At 38.9% G+C, this 22,140-nt stretch overlaps 1 protein-coding gene across 1 annotated transcript in view; it reads right to left on the bottom strand.

Annotated features, from left to right (window-relative positions):
* CDK15 (cyclin dependent kinase 15) overlaps positions 1–22,140 on the bottom strand; it is an 82,923-nt gene that overhangs the window by 32,425 nt on the left and 28,358 nt on the right. Inside the window, exons 9-10 of the mRNA XM_043577504.1 lie at positions 10,461–10,554; positions 5,673–5,736 (exon numbers count right to left, since the gene is read on the bottom strand). Of these exons, the coding sequence (XP_043433439.1) occupies positions 5,673–5,736; positions 10,461–10,554 (158 nt within the window). The remainder of the gene's footprint in view (positions 1–5,672; positions 5,737–10,460; positions 10,555–22,140) is intronic.

Here is a 22,140-nt window from a genome sequence, read left to right as displayed (position 1 = left end):
ATGTGACCAAGTGGATGCTGATGCAGATCTTACATTGTGTTCACAGCAAACACACAAAGACATGCTCAGAACCCTCTGAGCGCAAAGCATGGTAGCTCTTTGTCATCCCAAAAGGGACAAGGGTCATTTTAGATTGCAATCATCATCTGTCCATAGTGGTGTCAGATGAAGTCAGATGAAGCTCTCACACTGGATTTCAGCTCAAACTAAAACATTCCAAGAGTGAGGTTAGATTGCTCTAATGTAATGCTATCTGCTGTCCGTATTCCATGCCCGTTGTTTCCTGCTTCCACCTGGTGGTCAAAAGTTGAAAAAGCAGGCGTCCTGAAAATAACTGGGCGTCAGCAGGATCCCTTTGCCTATGGTTTATAGTACATCTGATTCTGGGTCCCTGCAGGGCTTTTAGTACTGCTTTCCTGCCTTTTGATTTCCACTGAGTTCCTCCAGTGGAAAATCTTTCCATGTGCAGTGTTCTTTCCTGGGGCTGAAAGAACCAGGATAATCCCGGATGCTTCCCTGCAGCTGAGCTCATGTCACAAATCAGGCATGATTTTCAGCAGATATTTCTTTAAAAGTTTGAAGGCCTCTGCGGACTCTATTCCCTTCTCAATGGGAACAAGCATCAAAGAGACAGGAATAAAATGCTTTGCACGCACATCAGGAACTAATTGCCAATTTGGCAAATGCATTGACTAATGTCATGCACTGTTATTTCTAAATCCTCTCCTGTCCTTGACCCCCAGTATCTAGATGTAAACTTGGAACCATTAGTGGAGGAGGATAAAGTCTTCTGGTGCTTCAAATGGAATTGAGAGGGATTTAAACTCAGCGCTTTTGAGTGTAGTGAAATGAACCCAGCAGTACATTAATGCTAGGATTTGAGCTCACACAGCATGAGCGCTTTCAAAACCCATGTTTAAGGAAGCAAACAGAGCCACGGCAGACCCTTTCAGTGGAGCAAAAGGAGTTGGATGAAACAATCAATGACACATTAAAAACCACAACTGGGCTGCAATCATGTGGGCACAAAAAAAAAGTTTTTCTTTATCACAGGATCTTTGCATCTAATGAGATGGTGACTGGACAACCTCCAGAGGAGTAAGGCCTCCGTTTACTTTCACTGAGAAACGTCTAAATATTTAGTTGGTTCTCCTAAAAGCCTTACACGATTCTGTAGCAAACTGGTCTCTAAGGTATGATCTTATTAGCTCTATATTGCCATTGGAAAATCTATTTAAAGGGAATTTGGAAAAGAAAAGAAGGAAGATATTACCACTCAAAGTATAAATGTTATTTTTTTTCCTCTTTCAGAATTAACTATTTTTATGTCCTCCAAATACTTAGTTTAGGAACAACACTCTGTCAGCCTTAATTGATTCTAAATGGTTCTCTATTTCTTATATACACTTTATTCCTATTGGGTTAGTTGGATTCAAAGTGCTTTAGGCTCAAAAGGGGAGGGACTCCTGAGTACATTTGGGGGGGGCGGGGTTGGAGGTGATGCTAAGAGCACCAGGGAACTTTGTAAAATTGTCTATAGGGGTCTACCTTTAAAATTTACACTACTGTCTTATATGAGCAGATTTTAGCCAAGACCAATATCCAGTTTGCTCTAAGCTTCTGAGATTCTCTCTGCCATAAACCCAGTACATCCCAGATGGGGCATCAACTGGGGCTTTAACCTTTTCAGACTTTCTGATAGTAGAATCCCCTCCAGCATGTCGTTCTTTATTATTGCTTCCTATGGACTCTTATTAAGGGATCACCAAAACTTCTCCCCTCCCCCGCGCTGGAGGCCAGCACAGCCCCAGTTCACCGCCAGTTTGATTAATGTGTCTTGGCTAATTGTGTGAAAGATGGCAGGCCTTTAGCAAGTGTGACCAGTTTATTGTTCAGCCAATCACAGGCGCCTCAGTTAGCATGTGAAAAGGGGGTGTTTTGCGGGGGGGAGGGTGAGTGTTCTGGCGGCTGAGTCAAAGGCAGAGCATTTTGGGGGGTCACAGAGCAACACCCACTTCTTTGAGGGGATGTTACTATGCTCTACTAAACCTGTAAACCTCTTACTCAAAGCACTTTTTTCTCCTCCCTCTTTTTTCAAGATCTTTTTTTTTCCCATGGTGCAAGCAGGCAAGCCACTGGCTACTCTGCAGATGGAGTTCACGTTCCAGGGTTTTTAATATTTCACTTTTATATTTCTGTTAGAGAATGATCCTGCTGAGAGTCTGGGAATCTGTGCTCGTCAGAACCCCCTTACTGACACTTGGATATATTGCTCTGAAAGCTATCCCAGGAGAAAAGATTAAACAAAAAAAAGCCTACTTTTCAAAGCCTACTTCTCAATCTGCCCACATCAAAATAAGACAACTGGCCCTTTGAAGTAGAGGACACAGAGTTCTCAGCCAGCTTGCTTAAAATGGGGGGTAGGAGGGAAGGAAGGAAGGAAGGAAGGAAGGAAGGAAAGAAAGAAAGAAAGAAAGAAAGAAAGAAAGAAAGAAAGAGGAAGCCTAGTGTCTAAAATTATATACCTCTCTTCCCTTGCCCAGATTTAATCAGGCACACGAGTCTGAATTGATGATGGCTAAAAACCTACAGTCGTGCTCATTAGTGTCCCAAGAAAACAAGCGGCCAGAGAAACTTGTCCAGGTGGATCAGCACCAGATGTTTTTTTAAACCTATGCAAACAGAAACTGTGTTGTCCTCCTAGACCTAGTCCAGACAAGGTCTGGGCAAGGGTAGAGTAGGCATAGATGGACACTGGATGGTCCTCCCAAGTTCTGAGCTCTCGGTTCCGGCTGCATTCCAAGTTTGGGGGCTCTTACCACTACTTAGAATGAAAAGGAAAGGAATGGAAATCTCATCCAGAATACCATTACTGTTCTCTCTGTGATATTTTTTCTGGCTCCCATACCCTGTTCTGTTCTCTTAATCACTGGAGTTCAAATGTGTGGAAGCAGCATTGGCAGTTCAGTGATGGGGGTGGGTGCGGGATGGTTCAAAGGGTCTTCTCAATCGATATAAGGGAATAGTCCTGGAAAAAAAATGATGACCCTTTTAAAACACAGTCTTTATGATTATCAATAGTCCTGACCCCATGTTCAAGATATGCTGGACTTTTAAGATTCACAAATACAGAGTTAGACATCCTCATCGTAGCTAAGTTTACAACTCTCTTCCTTTCATAAGCTCGGCCTGGCCCAAAGCTACACATTGCCCAAACCCATGGAAGCCGGGCTCACAAGTGATCACCCTTCCTAATAAGGAGAGCTGTTGAGAGAGTGTAGATGAATGAATACAAACCCAAGTTCTCAGAGATCCAAGAAGGTACCATATCTGTCTGTGCGGACCCAACACATAATATAGCACCTGGCAGATAGTGGGTGTTCAAAATTTTTTGGCTTATTTGAATTAAATTGAATCCCTAGTAGGAAAACAATGCAAAGTATGAACACTATTGATGTTGGGCCTGGAGAATTCTCTTCATAAATAAAAAATTGCACATTACTTTGAAATGACAGCAAAATGAAAAATGCAACATATTTCTTGCTGTTTTATTGGGAGCCAGTTATCTTATTTAGTACAGAATCTGGCAGGGAAGCATTTTGAACAAGTTTCTATCATTATTGTTCTCACCAAGGCATTCTGTGTTAAGGATCACTGCTTATTTGCCTGAACCAACCTGAAACCCAAACGTTTGAGGTTTGGAGGAATAGCATATGCTCACCATGGCAGCTTAGTACTGACATCATCTAAATGGTTTTCTATAACCCATTTGTGACCCTAAACTTCTTATTGCATCCATGGTAGGAAGCTGAGGGTTTCCATTTTTACCTGCAGAGGAGAGTGGGTAGGGAGAGGTATAGGCAGGGTGGGAAAATAGAACCAGGTTCTCCTAGAAACTGTGGCAACTGGAGATAGAACCATTTGCAGACTGGACCATGGTCTCTACAAGAAGCCTGTTCTTTTTCCTATTTCAGACCAAAAGGACCAGGCATTATTCTAAACCTTATGGCCAGAGTGGCATTTTTCTCAGGTGCTAAACTCAAGCAAAATAGTTAGAAATGGTAAACTATTTGTAAATGACCCTAAGGCCATTTAGCAATGCATATGATTATTCATAAGGCCGCTGAAATGACTTTACAGTTAGTCTTTCACTTGCTGTAGGGCTTTTATAACCTGGTCAGTTCAAGATGCCTGATTCCCTAGGAATAGTTTGAGTGTAAGTATTATATGATGGAAAAAAGAAGAAAAAAAATCCCCTGCCTCTTATGTCTTTTGTTAGCCTCCATTTTTTTTACAAAAATTTTTAAACGTTTATTTTTATTTTTGAAGGGGGGAGGGGCAGAGAGCGAGGGAGACATTGAAGCAGGCTCCAGGCTCTGAGTTGTCAGCACAGAGCCCAACATGGGCCTTGAACCCACAAGTGGTGAGATCATGACCTGAGCTGAAGTCGGACTCTTAACCAACTGAGCTACCCAGGTGCCCCTGTTATGCTCCTTAATTGCTTTTTAATTTTTTTTCTTTTTACTTCTTCTTTTTTTTTTAAATTATAATTTATTATCAAATTAGCTAACATACAGTGTGTAAAGTGTGCTCTTGATTTTTGGGGTAGATTCCCGTGGCTCATCGCTTACATACAACACCCAGTGCTCATCCCAGTCCCCTCCTCAAGTGTCCTCCTCAATGCCCTTCACCCATTTTCCCCTTTCCCCCACCCCTTAATTGCTTTTTTAAACTTCCTACAATTTATTGATTTCATGAGACCCTTTTAGGATAATCCCATACCAAAGTTAGTAATGACAACAATTTGGAGAAAGTCCGTATTTAGTGATGGGTCACTATAAGAACATAAAGACTAGAGAATCTGACTTGAGCCATAATCATGCCAATCTTGTCTTTATCTGTACATATCTACCTCCCCTTTAATCCTGCCAGCAAGAGTTCAACTTTGTTGTAGCCATTACTTGCTTCCCCAGCCTCTGATATAATCCTTTATCCTATAGTTCATTGCTTGTCTCCTTCCTTCAGTGTCAACATCCTTGAATGACTACTGGGTAATCTGATCTCTCTGGCATGGCCTTGGGACCATTTCTCAAAGACTTCCCCCAAAGGCAACACTTCCAACACTTCCAAATCCATTCCCAGGAGCCAGTCTTGGAGGACCAAATGAATGATGAGAATGACTAAGTGTTAGGCCCAGAGACAATGGAGGAACTCTTGTGTAAACTAGAAACATCTTACCTGGCCAGTCCTTGGCCTAATGAGACTCTACCTCCCCTCTGTTATATTAGCTTTCTTTTAATACTCTATGAGGTACAAGAACCTAACGAATAAAGTCAATAATAGTCATGGGGCTCAAAAATGAGACCATCTTTTGAGTTCTTTTGAGTCATTGGATATTTGGAAATGGATGTGGAATCCACAGCAACAGTCATTCCAAATTCTTATGCAGCTTGCTACTTGTGTTGTATAGAGTTGGAGAACTGATCTAACCTCAACTACTATTTCAGTGTCCTTCTCATAAAAGGATTAGCAGGGAATATAGGAATCTAAAAATTCATCTAGACCCATCTTTACTGTTGAGTTAACAATAAAAGAAGGCTACCCTATCTGTGTGGCAAATGTTTTCACATTGCTAATTCTCAGAGCATTCGAGAAACTCAAATCAATATTACCTGGATTGTAGTTAGGTAGCTTGGAAACTCCAGGCCAGGTATCCTCTGTAGGGACTCCTAACACCTATATAAAGCCAAAGAAAGACAAAGAAAGGTGAGGCAAGAGATGTGAAAGATCAAGGGGGAATAGGGAAGAATTTGTTACATATGTCACATTATGCCAGCTGATGTACAGGAAAGAAACTTGAGTGCCCACCATTTGCAGTTTTGTGGGCAAAACTGTAGTGTATTCTTAAGGTCTTGTGATGGTCAATTTTATGTGCCAACTTGGCTGGGCAAAGGGAGGCCTAGTAGCTAGTAAAATATTATTTTGGGGTGTGTCTAAGAAGATGTTTGTGGAAGAAATTAGTATTTGTTTTTTTTTAAATGTTTATTTTCGAAAGAGAGAGAGAGAGAGCAGGGGAGGGGCAGAGAGAGAGGGAGACACAGAATATGAAGCAGGCTCTAGCTGTCAGCACAGAGCCCAATGCAGGGCTTGCACTCACCAACTGTAAGATCATGACCTGAGCCGAAGTCAGATGCTTAAACGACTGAGCCACCCCGGTGCTCCAAGAAATTAATATTTGAATCAGCAGAGTAAAGAAATATGCCCTCTCCAATGTGAGCAGACATCACCCAATTGGTTGAGGGCCCATATAAAATGGCAGAGGAAGGGCAAATTCTCTCTCTCTTTTCTTGAGCCGGGCATCCATCTTCTCCTGCCCTCAGACATCTGAGCTACTGGTTCTCTGACCTTCAGACTCTGGAACTTACACCAGCATCCCCTCAGTTCTCAGTCCTTTGGCGTCAGACTGAATTATACTGCCAGCTTTTCTGGTTCTCCAACTTGCAGATGGCATATCTCAGCCATAATCATATGAGCTGATTCCCATAATAAAGGATTCTTATGTATCTCTGTACATCCCATTGGTTCTGTTTCTTGGGAGAACATGAATACAGGTCCTGAGTCTGTGTCCTCACTAACTCACTTGTTCTTATTCTGAGGCAGATCATACAGCCTTGCTTAAAGTCATATTCTCATCACTATCTATTGCATGGTCACTATATAGCAGGATGCTATTTTGGGAGTTGGGAATATAAAGAGGCAGGAATGACTGTCCTTTTGCCTTCCATTAGATGAAAAAAATACACCCCCCACAACAAAAGACATTTAGCCTGAATTATGCCTCAGCATGAGCATTCAGCTGTTTCCCATGTGCTCAAATTAAAAAGGATTCGGATTACTGACCTTTAGGCAGTGGAATGTTGGCTAAAAATGATCCCAAACCTAACTCTAGTCCTTTCTACCAAATTCATCTCACCTTGTTTTCTTGGTGGCCTGGCACTTTGGAATGTGGTATTTGACTTTTAACCGGTGGGTTGTAAAAGTAACATCACTTGAAAAAGAGTTCACTTATGCCTTGGATTACCAAATCGAAGCTCCAGTTTTACTTAATATGAAAATAAAAGTGTTTTGGCGTACAAAGTCAAACACTTCAGATTTTGGGTAGTGCTTTTACTGTGAGTTGTTTTGTGGGCATCATTTTACCATTCTTTTACCTTCACCTTAAAAGCCCTATGTCAGTTATATCTGGGAGCTAAAATAACAGTGTTTCTGCAAAATATTAGTGAAGTATCAGTAGCTTTCACTACACCACTACCCAATATAACTCTTCTTAGAAGCGTATCTCAGCATAACTCTTTTTAGAAGCATCTCTCATAGAAAGAATCTAATAAATCCATTTGCAAAATGCTAGATATAGATACCAGCCCAATTGATGGCAGGAAGTCAACTGCCCAACAGTGACTAATAATGATCAATGAAGAATCCAGAATCTTAATGTCTACCAGCTTGCTGACTAGGACTCTGGCTGAGAGGTGCATTTTGTGGTGCCGGCTAAGACTGTCCTCAAACAAAAGACACTGAAGTGCTATTTTCCCTCATACAATAAAAAAATCATGCCACCCAGGAAAATCTTTCTTTGATCCATTCCCTAAACAAACTGAAAAGCTACTGAGAGGATTATAGGCTTTTCCTATCAACCACTCTGAGCCTGAGGGAACACTAAGAATCCTGGAATCCATTTTGAAAAATCAACTGGACTAATTCTTCTTTTGTGGGAGACGGCCAGAGGATGGGAAGCTGATTCTTCTTTTTTAACCTACCATCTTATATATTTGCACAGATGTGCATGTAAACAAGTGATTCGCAGGCACCCATACCGGTGGCTGGCAAAGCACAATGAAAAGAACGCAAAGACAATGAAGAAAAAGCGACAAAGGCAATCAATAGTGACCACATCCATATTTTCTCTAAGGTGACAGTTAATAGAATTATTGGTTACTTTGTATTATGTTTAATTAAAGCCAACAAAGTGGATACCAAACCATTTTTAATATTATACTAAAAACTTTAAGCTTGAGATTTTTGAAGTTTAAAAATTCAATCTCCTTCATTTAGAAATTTGATGCTCGGGTTCTATTTGAAAGTTATTGAATTCGTTTTCACTTGAGAAAATTACTAAATCTCCGCTTCGCTGTCTGGGAAACTGAAACCCAAAAATTGTTGATTTATTCCCTCCCTGAAGGCTCTTAAAAGGCAGCCAGTGAGTGCTATGTTTGAAATCACAGTGGGCTGCAGAGGGCGGTTTTCTGCCTTTGTTGGAATGGAAACTGAAGACATTTTGATTAGTGGACTTAAAGTCTGCATAGTTTATTTTATTCTGATTTTAGAACTGTATCTGGGATCATTTGCTAAAAACACTTATTACAAGAATTAGATTTCTAAAAAGTTGATCAGAAAGAGGTGACAGCTATTCAGATGAACACACACACACACACACACACACACACAGGCATTTTAGAAAGATGGCAAAATAAAGATTCAGAATTTCTCATTTTGTTTTCATTCCTAAGAATGAGAGTGAGATCTCAGGAAAATGTAAGAGATATTGTGGTTAAAGATTAGGAGAGTAGAATGGACCCATTGCTTTCATTTTTTATTTGTTTGTTTATTTTATTTTGGAGAGAGCATGAACAGGGGAGAGGAGCAGAGAGAGAGAGAGAGAGAGAGAGAGAGAGAGAACTTAATCAGGCTCCACACTCAGTACAGAGCCCAGTGCAGGGCTCAATCCCATGACCTTGAGATCATAACCTAAGCCAAAATCAAGAGTCAGATGCTCAAATGACTGAGCCACCCAGGCACCCCAGACCTATTACTTTCAAAGAGCCAACTCCTACATCCAATATCACGGAACCTGAAAGAGCTTTCCTATTTTCATCCATGTAGACCACGTTTAGTGAAACACTAATTCAGGGGCTGTTTGTAATGTTTAAGTTTCTAACCTGCTTGAACTGTAGTGGTATATAAGACAGCACACTGCTGAATGTGGGGACTTGTTCTCATTTTGTCCTCAGAGTGTGGAACGGTGACTGTGATAACAAAACTGTGTCTGTACCTCAAAATTTTAAAGCAGTTCAAGAGGAGACAAATTTCCTCACTTACACACAAAAACCCCACTCTGGCAATATCTCTCAAGAAACTCATTATTATTAGCAAGAATGCTCCAGATGCCTGCTTGAAGCAAGCAAACTTGAAAGGGAGCAGGATCCGGGATAACAACAGTGTAGTTTAAAGCACTTTGACACACACTACAACATGGATGAACCTTTAGAATATAAGTGAAATTTGGGGCACCTGGGTGGCTCAGTTGGCTAGGTGTCCAACTTTATCTCAGGTCACGATCTCATGAGCTTGTGAGTTCGAGCCCTGCATTGGGCTCTCTGCTATCACTGTAGAACCTGTCTACTGCTTCAGGTCCTGTCTCCCTCTCTGTCTGCCCCTCCCCAGATCGTGCTTTCTCTTTGTCTCAAAAACAAATTTAAAATAAGTAAACAAACAAACAAATAAATAAATAAATAAAAGTGGAATAAGCCAGACAAATACTGTATGATTCCACTAATAGTAGATACCCAGGATAGGCAAATTCCTAAAGACAGCAAGTTGAAGAGAGCTTGCCAGGGGCCAGAAGGCAGGAAGATGGGGAATTAATGTTTAATGGGTACAGAACTTCTATTTCAGGTGATGAAAAACTTTTGGAACTGGATGGTGGTGATGGATGCACAGCATGAATGTACTTAATGAATCATATACCTAAAAATGGTTAGATGGTAAATGGTATGTATATTTTACCACAATGAAAAAAAATCACCAAAAAAAGAGAAAAATATATGGATGACTATACTATGTGGCATACAAACTACAAGAGACAAAAGAGTGAAGTGCATTGTGGTGCAAATGAAGTTGGATAAATAATAAGGAAAGAAATGGAACCACACACAGCCAAGCACTTCACACCTTAGGAATTAGGTTTTGGAAGAGCACAATAAATAGTATACTTCTCTCACCCTAACACGGTAAGTCTTTGTTTTATCAGGGTTCTGTGGATATTTAGTGTCTCATCTTCTGTTGACAAGGACGCAGGGCCAAATATATGGTAGAATTAGAGCTGACGGTGGCAAGGCAGGGATGTGCCCGAATAGCCACAGCAGCAATTGTCCCGGGAAGTTGAGAAACTAATGAGAGCGAGCAGGTGGATTCAGGGGCTGCTACAAGACAACAGGGAGTTTCCTGACCATGTCTTCGTTCCCCAGGTGCTTACACCTGTGGCAAATTCTACAGTTTCCACAGCCTTAATATGCAGCATAATATCTCAAAGCAGATGGACTACTTCACTGTCTCTAAAACAAATTTGGTTCAAAGTTTGAATTGCAGATATTTCTTCTTCCTAAGAGGAATTCTTCTCTTACCTCCCAGATCTTCTCCAGTTGTTCAAGGATGTTGGAAACCCCAGGAAACAAAGGTTGGCCCTGGAACATTTCAATAAAGATGCAGCCTGCACCCCTAGCAAAGGAAACAAGAGTCAGTCTGACACTTTTAAGGAAACCATACATGTGAAACTGAACTACTAGTATTTCTCCACCCAGCAAATATTTTGGAGAGTTAAACGGGACATATGCTATTAAAAGTCTTGGTAAAGAGAAAAGAAAAAGAAAAAGAACGGCCTGCAGCTTTTCATTAAAATGGTATGCAACCAGCATTTAGGAACACAGTATGGATAACAAACATTTCAACTCATTCAAGTTCATTATCCATCTTATGAGATGAGGGGAAAGTACAGAATCTCCAAATTGACTGCTTTTTTTCACAGAATCTAAAATGCTATCTTTGTAAGAGGCACCATTAATATAGGTAATGATTAAGAAAAAAAGAACAAAAACAAAAAACGCTGCAAGTTGAACCACAACACAATCAGAATGTTTCTTTCATAGCTATTGCAAGGGCTATTATAAACTTAGATTATTTTACCATGTATTATACTCGTACATGCAAAAAATGGAACAGTAAGAAAAATAAATTGGTTTGGGTACTCCTAAAACTTTGTTACATTCAGCATTTGACTCAGACTCTTTGATGTCTGTTTTTATCCATGGGATCATCCTCTATATCAGGAGTTTGATGATGCAGCATTTCTTAAAATAATCCATAAGAAAACTAAGAGTCATTGGTGCTGGGCTCCTAAGCTGACCTTGCGATTACGTAGAGTTAACCTACTTTTGGCTCCTTCTGAAAAAATGTTGCTAACCATGTCTGATTCACTCCCTTTTCACCACCATTTGGTTCCTAGTTAAAAATAAGGGGGGAAAAAAAGCTCTCCTGTCTGCAAGACTTTCTTCCAAGTCACTGACACTCATTCTGCAACTTTTGATGCTGACATTTGATGTTCACACATGTGCAATGGTAGCTGTGGTCATAACTGCAGCCTGGCTGATGTCTTTGGTAAGACGCTACTGATTATAGATTATAAGGTACATCCCGATTTATACCAAGAAGGAAGTTCTTTTGTTACTTCTGTCCTTTGTGTCCTTTGTCTTTAGTGTCCTCTGTCTTCTACTCCACTAGGACAGTGTACAAAATTGTGTAAAATATTGGACAAAGCTGGACATTAAGGCCATTATGCAAGTAGTACAAAGTAACACAAGGTGTTTGTGTTGTAGAATAATATGCTAATATTTGGTTGAAATTCTCCATTTGCATTTGTATGGTTGGTGCCTTACTGGCATTTTCTTGAGTCCTTCTTTTTAAGCTTCACCTAGCAGTAGATAAAAACCTTTCTAACCTAACAAATATATAGAGTCTAAGGCTACTTATTCATATTTTTAATATTTATACATATATATAGAGACAGTGCTCACGTGCAGGTGCCCATGTGCCTACTTAGGACACTTGTAAGACAAACAAAATTCCTAAATCAATTATATTTCAGTACTTGGAATATCCACAAGTACCATAAATATCAATGCATTGGTAAGAAAATGAATCTGTGCACCTTAAGTTTGAAAAACGGAAGATGCTTTCTAGGTGTAAGCATTGTTCTTTAAAAACTATACAATTCATCATCCTATTTATTTTCAGTTGTTTTTCAGAGCTATTGTATTTTTTAATTTGCTTTGTAAACAAGTTGTGTGACTATCATCTATTTTGTCCACCCCTAGTCTAGCCCTTAGGCAAACATTTAAAATATTCTGAACATTTAGGTCCAGATAAGAAACCAGCTCCTATTTCCTTTTTTCTCCTCTGTTTTGTTCTTAAATCTTCATTCCTGTGCCTCTTCTTACCTCTTCTTCTTACCCTTCCTATCTTCAGTCTTCTCAGAGGATTTCTGCTCTGTGGAGATACACTCGGGGCAGCCCATGTAGATGAAGGGGAACTTCCTATGCTTGGAAAAACCTGATGACATCAACCAGTGAATCCTTCCAGAAAGGAGAGATGCACTGAGTCATTTTATTGCTCCAACTGTGGTTCTTCAGTCAAATTAGAGGAAACAGCTTCCAGGTTTTCTGCTTTTTCTGGCTGTCTTCCTAACTTTTTCTCTATTCTGAGCATGAACAAATTCTTCCATAAGAGAGGAAAAGATTCTTCAAATTCCTTAGGCAATCTCTGGGGAAATCAACCATCTCAGGAGTTTTAGGTTTTTCAGAGGTGTAAGGAGCATACAAAAATGTTGTTGGGAGAAATGAATCAGTATTTCATTTTTCGCTGTTGAAATTAGTTCAGAATAACAGAATGTATGACAGTGACATGACATTTCCATTTGCTTTTCCCTGGGCCACTCTTTATATTTGGAAGTTTGCAGCAGGAAATCTGCAATCCCTCAGACAGGAACAACTTTTCATAGTCCTAAAACCAGCAGCTGCCTGAAGTCAGTTTTGAATAGAACACTTTGTGTGCCAAAATCAATCTTTCTTTAAAATCAGTTTACCATAACATGGATGAACCTTGAAAAATTATGCTAAGTGAAATAAACCAGACCCAGAAGGAAAATATTGTATGATTGCACTTATATAAGGTACCTAGAAGAGTCAGATTCATGGAGACAGAAAGTAGAATAGTGGTTCCCAGGGGCTGGGGGAAGGGAGTAATAGGTAGTCTTTGTTTAATGGGCACAGAGTTTTAGTTTGGGATGATGAAAAAAATTTTCAAGGTGGATAATGGTGATGGTTACACAGCAATGTGAGTGTACTCAATGCAAATGAATTGCACATTTTAAGATGGTTAAAATGGTAAATTTTACGTTGTATGTATTTTAACATAAGACAAAAAAGTAAACAAAAACAAAATAGTGTAATTATCCTAAAACATTAAGTTTTCTCATCAAAGTTGCTAATAGAATCTTTTAAGGTCTGAAAAAGTGGCAGAAAGAAAAAAGAGACAATGTTGGGAGACTAGAGAGCATTGGTTGTAAGGGTTGAGAATAACCAATATGTCCTATTTTCCATAATCTAACTTTTTTCCCTGGGCCCCCCTGCTGACTCTGCTGCCACCAGGGCTCACTGTGAATGAGGCTCTGGCACTCTGTGTTATAATTAGTTTCTTTAAGACAAAGGCTCTAATACTTGCCCACTGCCTCCAAAAATGCACTCAGTTTGTACCCTATGGGGTTTCATGACCTAGCACAATAGGATTTTTCCTCCTTTTCTTCTTTCGTCAATTGGAAATCTCCTCCCTACTTACTTCCCCTTTTACCACTCTGAACAGAACCAAAAAATGGGTGAAAAGGAATCTCAGTGTAAACACTCAATATCTAACAATTATGCAGAGAGTGAACAAATAATAGCAAACTCAATGGAAGATGTCTGTTGTTCTATTTTTATATTACTTTTTGAGTTTTACTGGGCAAACAATGATAATAATGTAATGAATAAGAGTAATGACAATAATTTTAACTATAATTGAATTTCAACTTTGTGTTATTATTATTCATGGTTAAATTCATGAAACATTTATCAATGAAATGTTAAAAACATGCATTTTTGTATATGCAGTAAAAAGGTAAGGGATATGTAGCTGAAGACAGACTTAGGGGCACCTGGGTGGCTCAGTCAGTTAAGTGTCTGATTCTTAATTTCAGCTCAGGTCATGATCTTCAGGTTTGTGAGTTTGAGCCCCGTGTCAGGCTCTGCGCTGATGATACAGAGCCTGCTTGGGATTCTCTCTCTACCTCTCTCTCTCTGCCACTCCCCTGCTTTCTCTCTGTCTCTTTCAAAATAAATAAATAAACGTTTAAAAAAAAAGACAGACTTAAAGAACCGGTAGGTGAGCTGAGGCAACTATCCAGGATGCAGCACAGAAATTTACAGAGACAGGAAATATGAAAGAGAGGATAAGAGCTGTGGATAATAGAAAGACATGTTCTGGTAATCTTTCATTGGAGTTCTAGAAAGAGAGAAGGGAATAGAGGGAACATTCAAAGAGGAAATGACCAACTAAAGACACGATTCATAACCAGAGGAAGCACAATATATACCAAGCAGTGTAAGTAAAAAGAAACCCACACCACACACCTTAAAGTGAAAACTCTATAATAATAAAGGCAAAAAAATATATATTTAAAATGTCTAGATAAAATGAGAGATCACTTACAAAAGAATGACAAGAGTTCTGAAAGCAAACTTCTCCACAATTAGGCTAAAAGCAAACTTCACAACAGCAACAACGGAAGACAAAGCAGGGGGATGATATCCTCAAAGTTCTGAGAAAAAATAAGCATCAGTCTAGAATTACATCCCTAGCAAGTCTACTTTTCAACAATTAGAGTTTATCTTAAGACACAGAAACAGATTTGCCACTGATTAGCCTACGCTAAAGAAAATTCTAGAAGATTTACTTTAAAAGAAAGGAAAATAATGGGAATGCAAACTGCTGCAGCCACTCTGGAAAACTGCATGGGGGTTCCTCAAAAAATTAAAAATAGAACTACCCTGGGGCGCCTGGGTGGCTCAGTTGGTTAGGTGGTCAACTTCAGCTCAGGTCTTGATCTCATAGTCTGTGAGTTTGAGTCCCCCTTTGGGCTCTGCGCTGACAGCTCAGAGCCTGGAGCCTGCTTCGGATTCTCCCTCTCTCTGCCCCTCCTCTACTTGTGCTCTGTCTTGCTCTGTCTCTCAGAAATAAATGCTAAAAAAAATTTTTTTTTTAAATAATAGAACTACCCTACGACCCAGCAAGTGCACTACTAGGTATTTATCCAAAGTTTACAAGAGTGCTGTTTCAAAGGGGAACATGCACCCCAATGTTTACAGCAGTGCTATCAATAATAGCCAAAGTATGGAGAAAGCCTAAATGTCCAATGACTGATGAATGGATAAAGAAGATGTGATACACACACACACACACACACACACACAATGGAATATTAGCAATCAAAAAGAATGATATCTTGCCATTTGCAACAATGTGGTTGGAACTAGAATGTAATTGCTAAGCAAAATAAATCAGTCAGAGAAAGACAAATATCATATGACTTCACTCATATGTGGAATTTAAGATACAAAACAGATGAACATAAATGAAGGGAAGCAAAAATAATGTAAAAACAGGGAAGGAGACAAGCCATAACAGACTCTTAAATACAGAACAAGCTGAGGGTTGCTGGAGGGGTTTTGGGTGGGGGGATGGGCTAAATGGGCAAGGGGAGTTAAGGAGGACACTTGTTGGGATGAGCATTGGGTGTTATTTGTAAGTGATAAATCACTAAATTCTATTCCTGAAATCATAATTACACTATATGTTAACTAACTTAGATGTAAATTTTATTTTTTTTATTATTTTTTTTATTTTTATTTTTTTTTCAACGTTTATTTATTTTTGAGACAGTGAGAGACAGAGCATGAACGGGGGAGGGGCAGAGAGAGAGGGAGACACAGAATCGGAAACAGGCTCCAGGCTCTGAGCCATCAGCCCAGAGCCTGACGCGGGGCTTTAACTCACGGACCGTGAGATCGTGACCTGGCTGAAGTCGGACGCTTAACCGACTGCGCCACCCAGGCGCCCCTTAGATGTAAATTTTAAAAATAAAAAATAAAGTGAATTTAAAAATGAAATTAAAAAAAGAAAGGAAATTATTCCTAAAGTAAGATTTTTTAAAAAAGATTTTATTTTTAAGTAATCTCTATACCCAGTGTGGGGCTTGAACCCACAACCCTGAGATCAAGGGTTGCATGCTTTTCCAACTGAGCCAGCTAGGAATCTCCCAAAAGTAAGATCTAAAATGCATAAAGGAATAATGAACAGTTTTAAATTTATTTGCACTTAATGAAAATAGCTTTAAAGTACATAAAGCAGAAATGAACAGAATTATGACAAATCAACAATACAGTGAACAATTTCAACACACCTTTGATTAATAAGTGAAACAGACAAAAATGATATATAAAGAAGATTTGGATAATGCAATTAACCCTGGATTTTAGAACATATGTAAAAACCTGTACCCAACAATTCAGAAATCTGCATTCTTCTCAAACGTGTGAAATATTTGCAAACACCGATCACATACTAGGTTAGTGCTACTTACACTATCTCTGGTGAAACACCAGGTTTTTCTCAATTTGGGGGGTGATTTTTAATTTTGAAATAATTTTAAACAAAAAAAAGTGGCAAGCATAGTAGAATGAACTCTCTTCAAACAGATTCACCAATTGCCAACGTTTTGCCTTTCATTTTTTTTCTCTATTTGTTCTGAAGCAGTAGAGAGTAAGTTACAGATCAAATTCTTCACCCCTAAATACTTCACATTTTCTAAGAACAAAAGCATTCTCTTACATAACAGCAGTGCAATTATCAAAATCAGAAAATTTAACAGTGGCCCAATACTACTATCTAATCCACAGTCCACATTTAAATTTCACTTTTTGTCTGAGTCCTGTTCTTTAGCTCCATTTCCTCCAGGATCCAATGTAGAACCATGCATTGCATTGTTGGCATATCCCCTTAGTTTCTTTAATCTGAAACAATTCCTCAGTCTTTCTTTGCCTTTTAAATCCTTGACCTAGTAGGGGGATCAAAATATGCCACCCCAAAATATGTCACTCTGGTATAAAGATTATGTTGAGCTGAAGGCAATTGAGTAAAAGCAAACATAGGATGAGCTTTCCACCTCCCCCTATCTGCCTGAAAATAGGGCATAAATTCCCCTTGTGAGGATTTTATCCCACAATTTACAGCCCTTAAAGAGTCCAGAAACCCCTTTCTTTTGTCTTATCACTTCCCTACAAATTTATCATTCTTTGTCAGAATGGGATAAAAGCCTCCAAGCCTAGCTGCCTCTTTGGGCATTTTCTCTTCTTTCTATAAAGCCCCCTCCTCTATGCCACATAAAACTTTTAACATCAAATAATATTTATATGCTTTTCTCCCATTAATCTGTTGTCAATTTGTGGGTTCATCCACAGACTCTAAAAGGACAGAGGGAAATTTTCCCTCCCCTACAGCCCTTTAAAAAAGTACAGGCCAGTTATGTTGCTGAATGTCCCTCAAATGGAGTTTATCGGTTGTTTCCTCATCATTTGATTCAGGTTGTGATTTTTTGCAGGAAAACCTCATAAGTGATATTGTATCCTTCTCAGTGCCTCATATCAAGAGGCCCACAGTGTCAGTCAGTGCCATTATTGATGATATTAACTCTAATCACTTGGTGAAAGTGGTATCTGCCAAGTTTTTTTCTTTTCTATAAAGTTACTATTTTTTTTCCTTTGTAACTGATAAGTAATTTGTGGAGATATACTCTGAGACTATGAAAAGTTTTTATTCCTAATCAAACTTTCTGTTCTAGTTTAGCATTGTTAATTCTTGTTTGAACCAATCACTACCATATTGCAAAATAGTGATTTTCTAAGTCCATCATTTCTTCTCCAGTTATTAGTTGGCATTCTACTATAAGGAGATGCTTCCTTTCTTATCCAGTTAGCTAGCTATCTTTAGTATGGACTTACACATTCTTATTTTATTCAGTGGCTTATAATCCATTACCTACATCATTTACTTTGATTATAAATCAAATTCTACTCAAATTGTACATCTTTGGCCAGTAGGCATTTCTTCAAGTTGCTTCCCCTGTCATTTTGACATATTCCCCCCATTTTTTGACCACTTTGTAAAAAAAATGTTCTGGCCCAATAACATGTTTCTGGCTCATCTTATACTTTCCTTGCCCCAGCCTTAGAATTGACCAGTTCTCCAAAAAGTCTTAGTTCTTTTTAGTAGGGAATGGTATCAGGAAATCAAGATCTGAGTGGCAGACCAACACTTATATAAAATACAAAAATTAATTTCTTAAATAATGCACCTAGAAGAATCAAATGCAAATCTTCTCTGAGGAAACCTACCTCATTCAAGGCCTCAAAAAAAATCCCACAAATGAAATTCCAAGGTAAATTAGCATATCGCTGTCAAAAACAACTAAATATGCAGGGGAAAAAGATACCATATGCAAGAACCAAAAGAAACAATAAACAATAGAAATAGACTTAAGGATCTTTGCTCTGGATATGTAAAAGCTTAGAGAGAAAATAATAAAACTACTAAAAGGCACTAAAGACAAACCAAACAGGTGAAGAAATACACCATGTTTAAAAATTGGAAAACAATATTACAAGGGTGTTAATTATTCTCAGAGAGTTCTATAATTTCAATGCAATTCCAGTGAAAATCCCACTAGGGTTTTTCATGAAACTTGAAACACTAATCTAAAATATATATGAAAAATCAAAGGGGAAAATAGCTAAGACTCTCCTGAGGAAGACGAAATAGGTGGGGACACTTGTCTTACCCGATATCAAATATTATAAAGCTATAGAAATTAATACAGTGGCACATTGGTCCTGAGATAGAGACACCAACCCCTGACCCCAGTGGAACAGAAAAGAGAGTCCAGACATAGACCTCTGCATTCATGGAAACTTGATATATGAGAGATTGGCTATGGCAGATCACAGAAGAAAATGGGTGAGACAACTGGTTGGCACAGACAAAAGTCAATTTCCAATATATTAAAGATTTAAAATGAAAGGACAAACTTTACAACTTATAAATTTATTTTTTTAAGTTTATTTATTTTGAGAGAGAGAAAGAGAGAGTGCACACGGTGCAGAGAGACAGGGAGAGAGAGAGAATTGCAAGCAGGCTCTGCAGTGTCAGCACGGAGCCTGACATGGGGCTCAAACTCACGAACCATAAGATAATGACCTGAGCTGAAACCAAGAGTTGCATGCTTAACTGACTGAGCCACCCAGGTGCCCCAGCAACTTTTTAAAGAATGTATTAGAAAATATCATTCTGACCTCAAGGAGAGAAGGATTTTTTTAAACAAGAAACAAAAGGCCTAACCAAAAATAGAAGACTGATAAGGTCAACAATATTAAAATTAAGAACTTTTATTCAAAGAGACAACCTAAGGGTATGAAAACATAAGCCACGAACTGGGGAGACTTCTTGCAACATCCCTGATAAAAGATTAATATTCAGAATAGAAGAACACCTATAAATCAAGAAAGAAAGAAAGAAAGAAAGAAACAAACAAAGGAAGAAATAAGGAAAGAAAAGAAAAGGAGAAAGGAAGGAAGAAAGGGAGGGAGGAACAGAGTGGGACAGAGACGGAGAGACCAAAAGAAAATAAGCAAAAGTCACAAGTAAGTATTTCATAAACGAGAAATACAAATGGCAAATAATCCATGAAAAGGTGTCCAACCTCATTAGTAATTAGGAAAATGCAAATTTAGATCACAACATACCATACTACCTGCTTGATTATAAAGTTGGTGCAGATGTGGATAAGGGGCTATAATACACTGCTCGAATGTAAATTGTTAGAACTACTTTGGAAAATAATTCAGCACTATTTCCAGGAGTTGAACATTCATATACCCTATGACATAGGAAATCTACTAAGTAAGTACTCTAGAGAAATCCTTAAATATAAGTACCAAGTATATTCATAACAGCAAAAGCAAACAAAACACAGAAAAACAAACTAAATAATTGAAATGTTCATCGATAGGGAATAAGGCATAGCTACATAGATCAACATGTATGAATCTTAGAAACATCTTGAGTGGAAAAAAGCAAGCACAGAAGGCTAAAAACAATATAATACTGGGGGGCTTTGCACTGACAGTGTGAAGCCTGCTTGGGATTCTCTGTCTCCACCCCCACCCCCCACCCCCCGCCCCTCTCTCACTTGCACACGCACGCTCTCTCTCAAAAATAAATAAACATTTTTAAAAACCCAATATAATACAATTTTTACAAAAACTCAAACGCAGGTAAAGTAAAACAATATCTTTAGGACATTATCAAAAATGCAAATATTATTTTTGAAAGGGGTAAGGGAATGGTGACAAGAAAAAAATTCAAGTTAGGAGCCCATCTGGTGGAGGGACAGGTTGATGGGAGAGGGGCACAGGTAAATGTGGCAGTATGTTCTAGTTGTTACATTGGGAGTGGATGCACAAAGCTCACTTTATTATGCTTCTTAATCTACATTGGGTTCCTCAGTCTTGACACTGTTGATATTTGGGGCTGGATAAACCTTTGTTGTGATATTTAGTAGCATCCCAGGCCCTTCCCACTAGATGTCTATAGCACCCGCCTCCCAGCTATGACAATAAAAACTGTCTCCAGACATTGTCAAATGTCCCTGGGGAGCAAAATTGGCCCTGGTCAAGAATCACTGATGTATATATATGATACATTTTTTGAATGTTTTAAATGTTCCATAATAAAACAAAGTTTAGAAGTGATGAGTAGAAGTTTCAGTTTGTCTGTGAAGCACAACTAGGAAGTAATCATTAAGCGCTGAGAAAGCCAGAGCCTGCACAGGCCTTTGAAGTGACAGTGCAGAGCAGTGAGAGCTGACAGTTTCAGGAAGATTTTGACTAGCTGGTGATATTTCTAGAAATGGTACCAGGTATTGGGAAATCAATGACTCCAGAGACACTGGAGGAATATTTCTGCAACCTTTCTCAATTCTTTTGGAAATCCAAAGCTTAGTTTAGCCTTTTTAGAATACTGTTTAATTAAAAAAAATTTTTTTTTACATTTATTTATTTTTGAGAGACAGAGCACAAGTGAGGGAGGGGCAGAGGGAGAATGAGACAGAATCTGAAGCAGGCTCCAGGCTCTGAGCTGTCAGCACAGAGCCCGACATGGGGCTTGAACCCAAAAACCGTGAGATCATGACCTGAGCCGAAGTTGGACGCCTAACCGACTGAGCCACCCAGATGCCCCAATACTGTTTAATTTTTAAAAAATCTATTATTGATTTTTTTTAAAACAAGGCTTTTTGTTTATAGAAGACCTCCTAAGGAACTGAAGGATGTCCATACATTTTGTTAACTTTGAGGGGATGGCTATGATTGCAAAGTCACCACACATTTAACTGTGGCCCCCAGATGACCGAGATATTAGCAGAAATAAGATCTGATAACATAACACTGCTGTTGTAGGATGATGAGTGATCCCACAGTCACTATTGCACTCCATTAATCTAAGAGCCTACCCAGTGATGTGGTTCTACTTGGAAATGCTTATCTGATTCTTATACTTATACTATAGCCCCATTTAACCCCTCATGGAAAGAGTTTATTACCTTCATTTTAAAAATGGGGAAACACAGGGGCACCTGGGTGGCTCAGTCAGTTAAGCGTCTGACTCTTAATTTCAGCTCAGGTCATGATCTCACGGTTAGTGGGTTCGAGCCCCAAGTTGGGCTTTACACTGATAGCACTGAGCCTACTTCAGATTCTCTCTCTCTCCCTCTCTCTCTGCCCCTCCCTGCTCACTCTCTCTCTCTCTCAAAAATAAATAAACATTAAAATTTTTTTTTTGATGGAGAAACAGACACAGAGAAGATACGTGAGTTTTCAAGATAACACAATCCAGAATAATTAATAGAACTGGCATGAAAATTGGGTCTTCTCAATCATGGTCTGTGTGCCTTTTTCTCTAAGCTCTGAACTGTACTTGGACATGTGTGAGCATTAGTGTGCAGATGTGTGTATGTGTTTGTGTATCTGTGGTTGGGGAGCATGAGTGTGTGTTTCTCTGAGGACAAGGGGGAAAGACAAAAGACTGAAGAGAAGAGCTAGGAGGAGA

Source organism: Prionailurus bengalensis, chromosome C1 (assembly GCF_016509475.1).
Source record: "Prionailurus bengalensis isolate Pbe53 chromosome C1, Fcat_Pben_1.1_paternal_pri, whole genome shotgun sequence".
NCBI classification, from domain to species: Eukaryota; Metazoa; Chordata; class Mammalia; order Carnivora; family Felidae; genus Prionailurus; species Prionailurus bengalensis.
The sequence above is the reverse complement of the archived record's forward strand: the minus strand, read 5'-3'. Positions and strand labels throughout refer to the sequence as shown.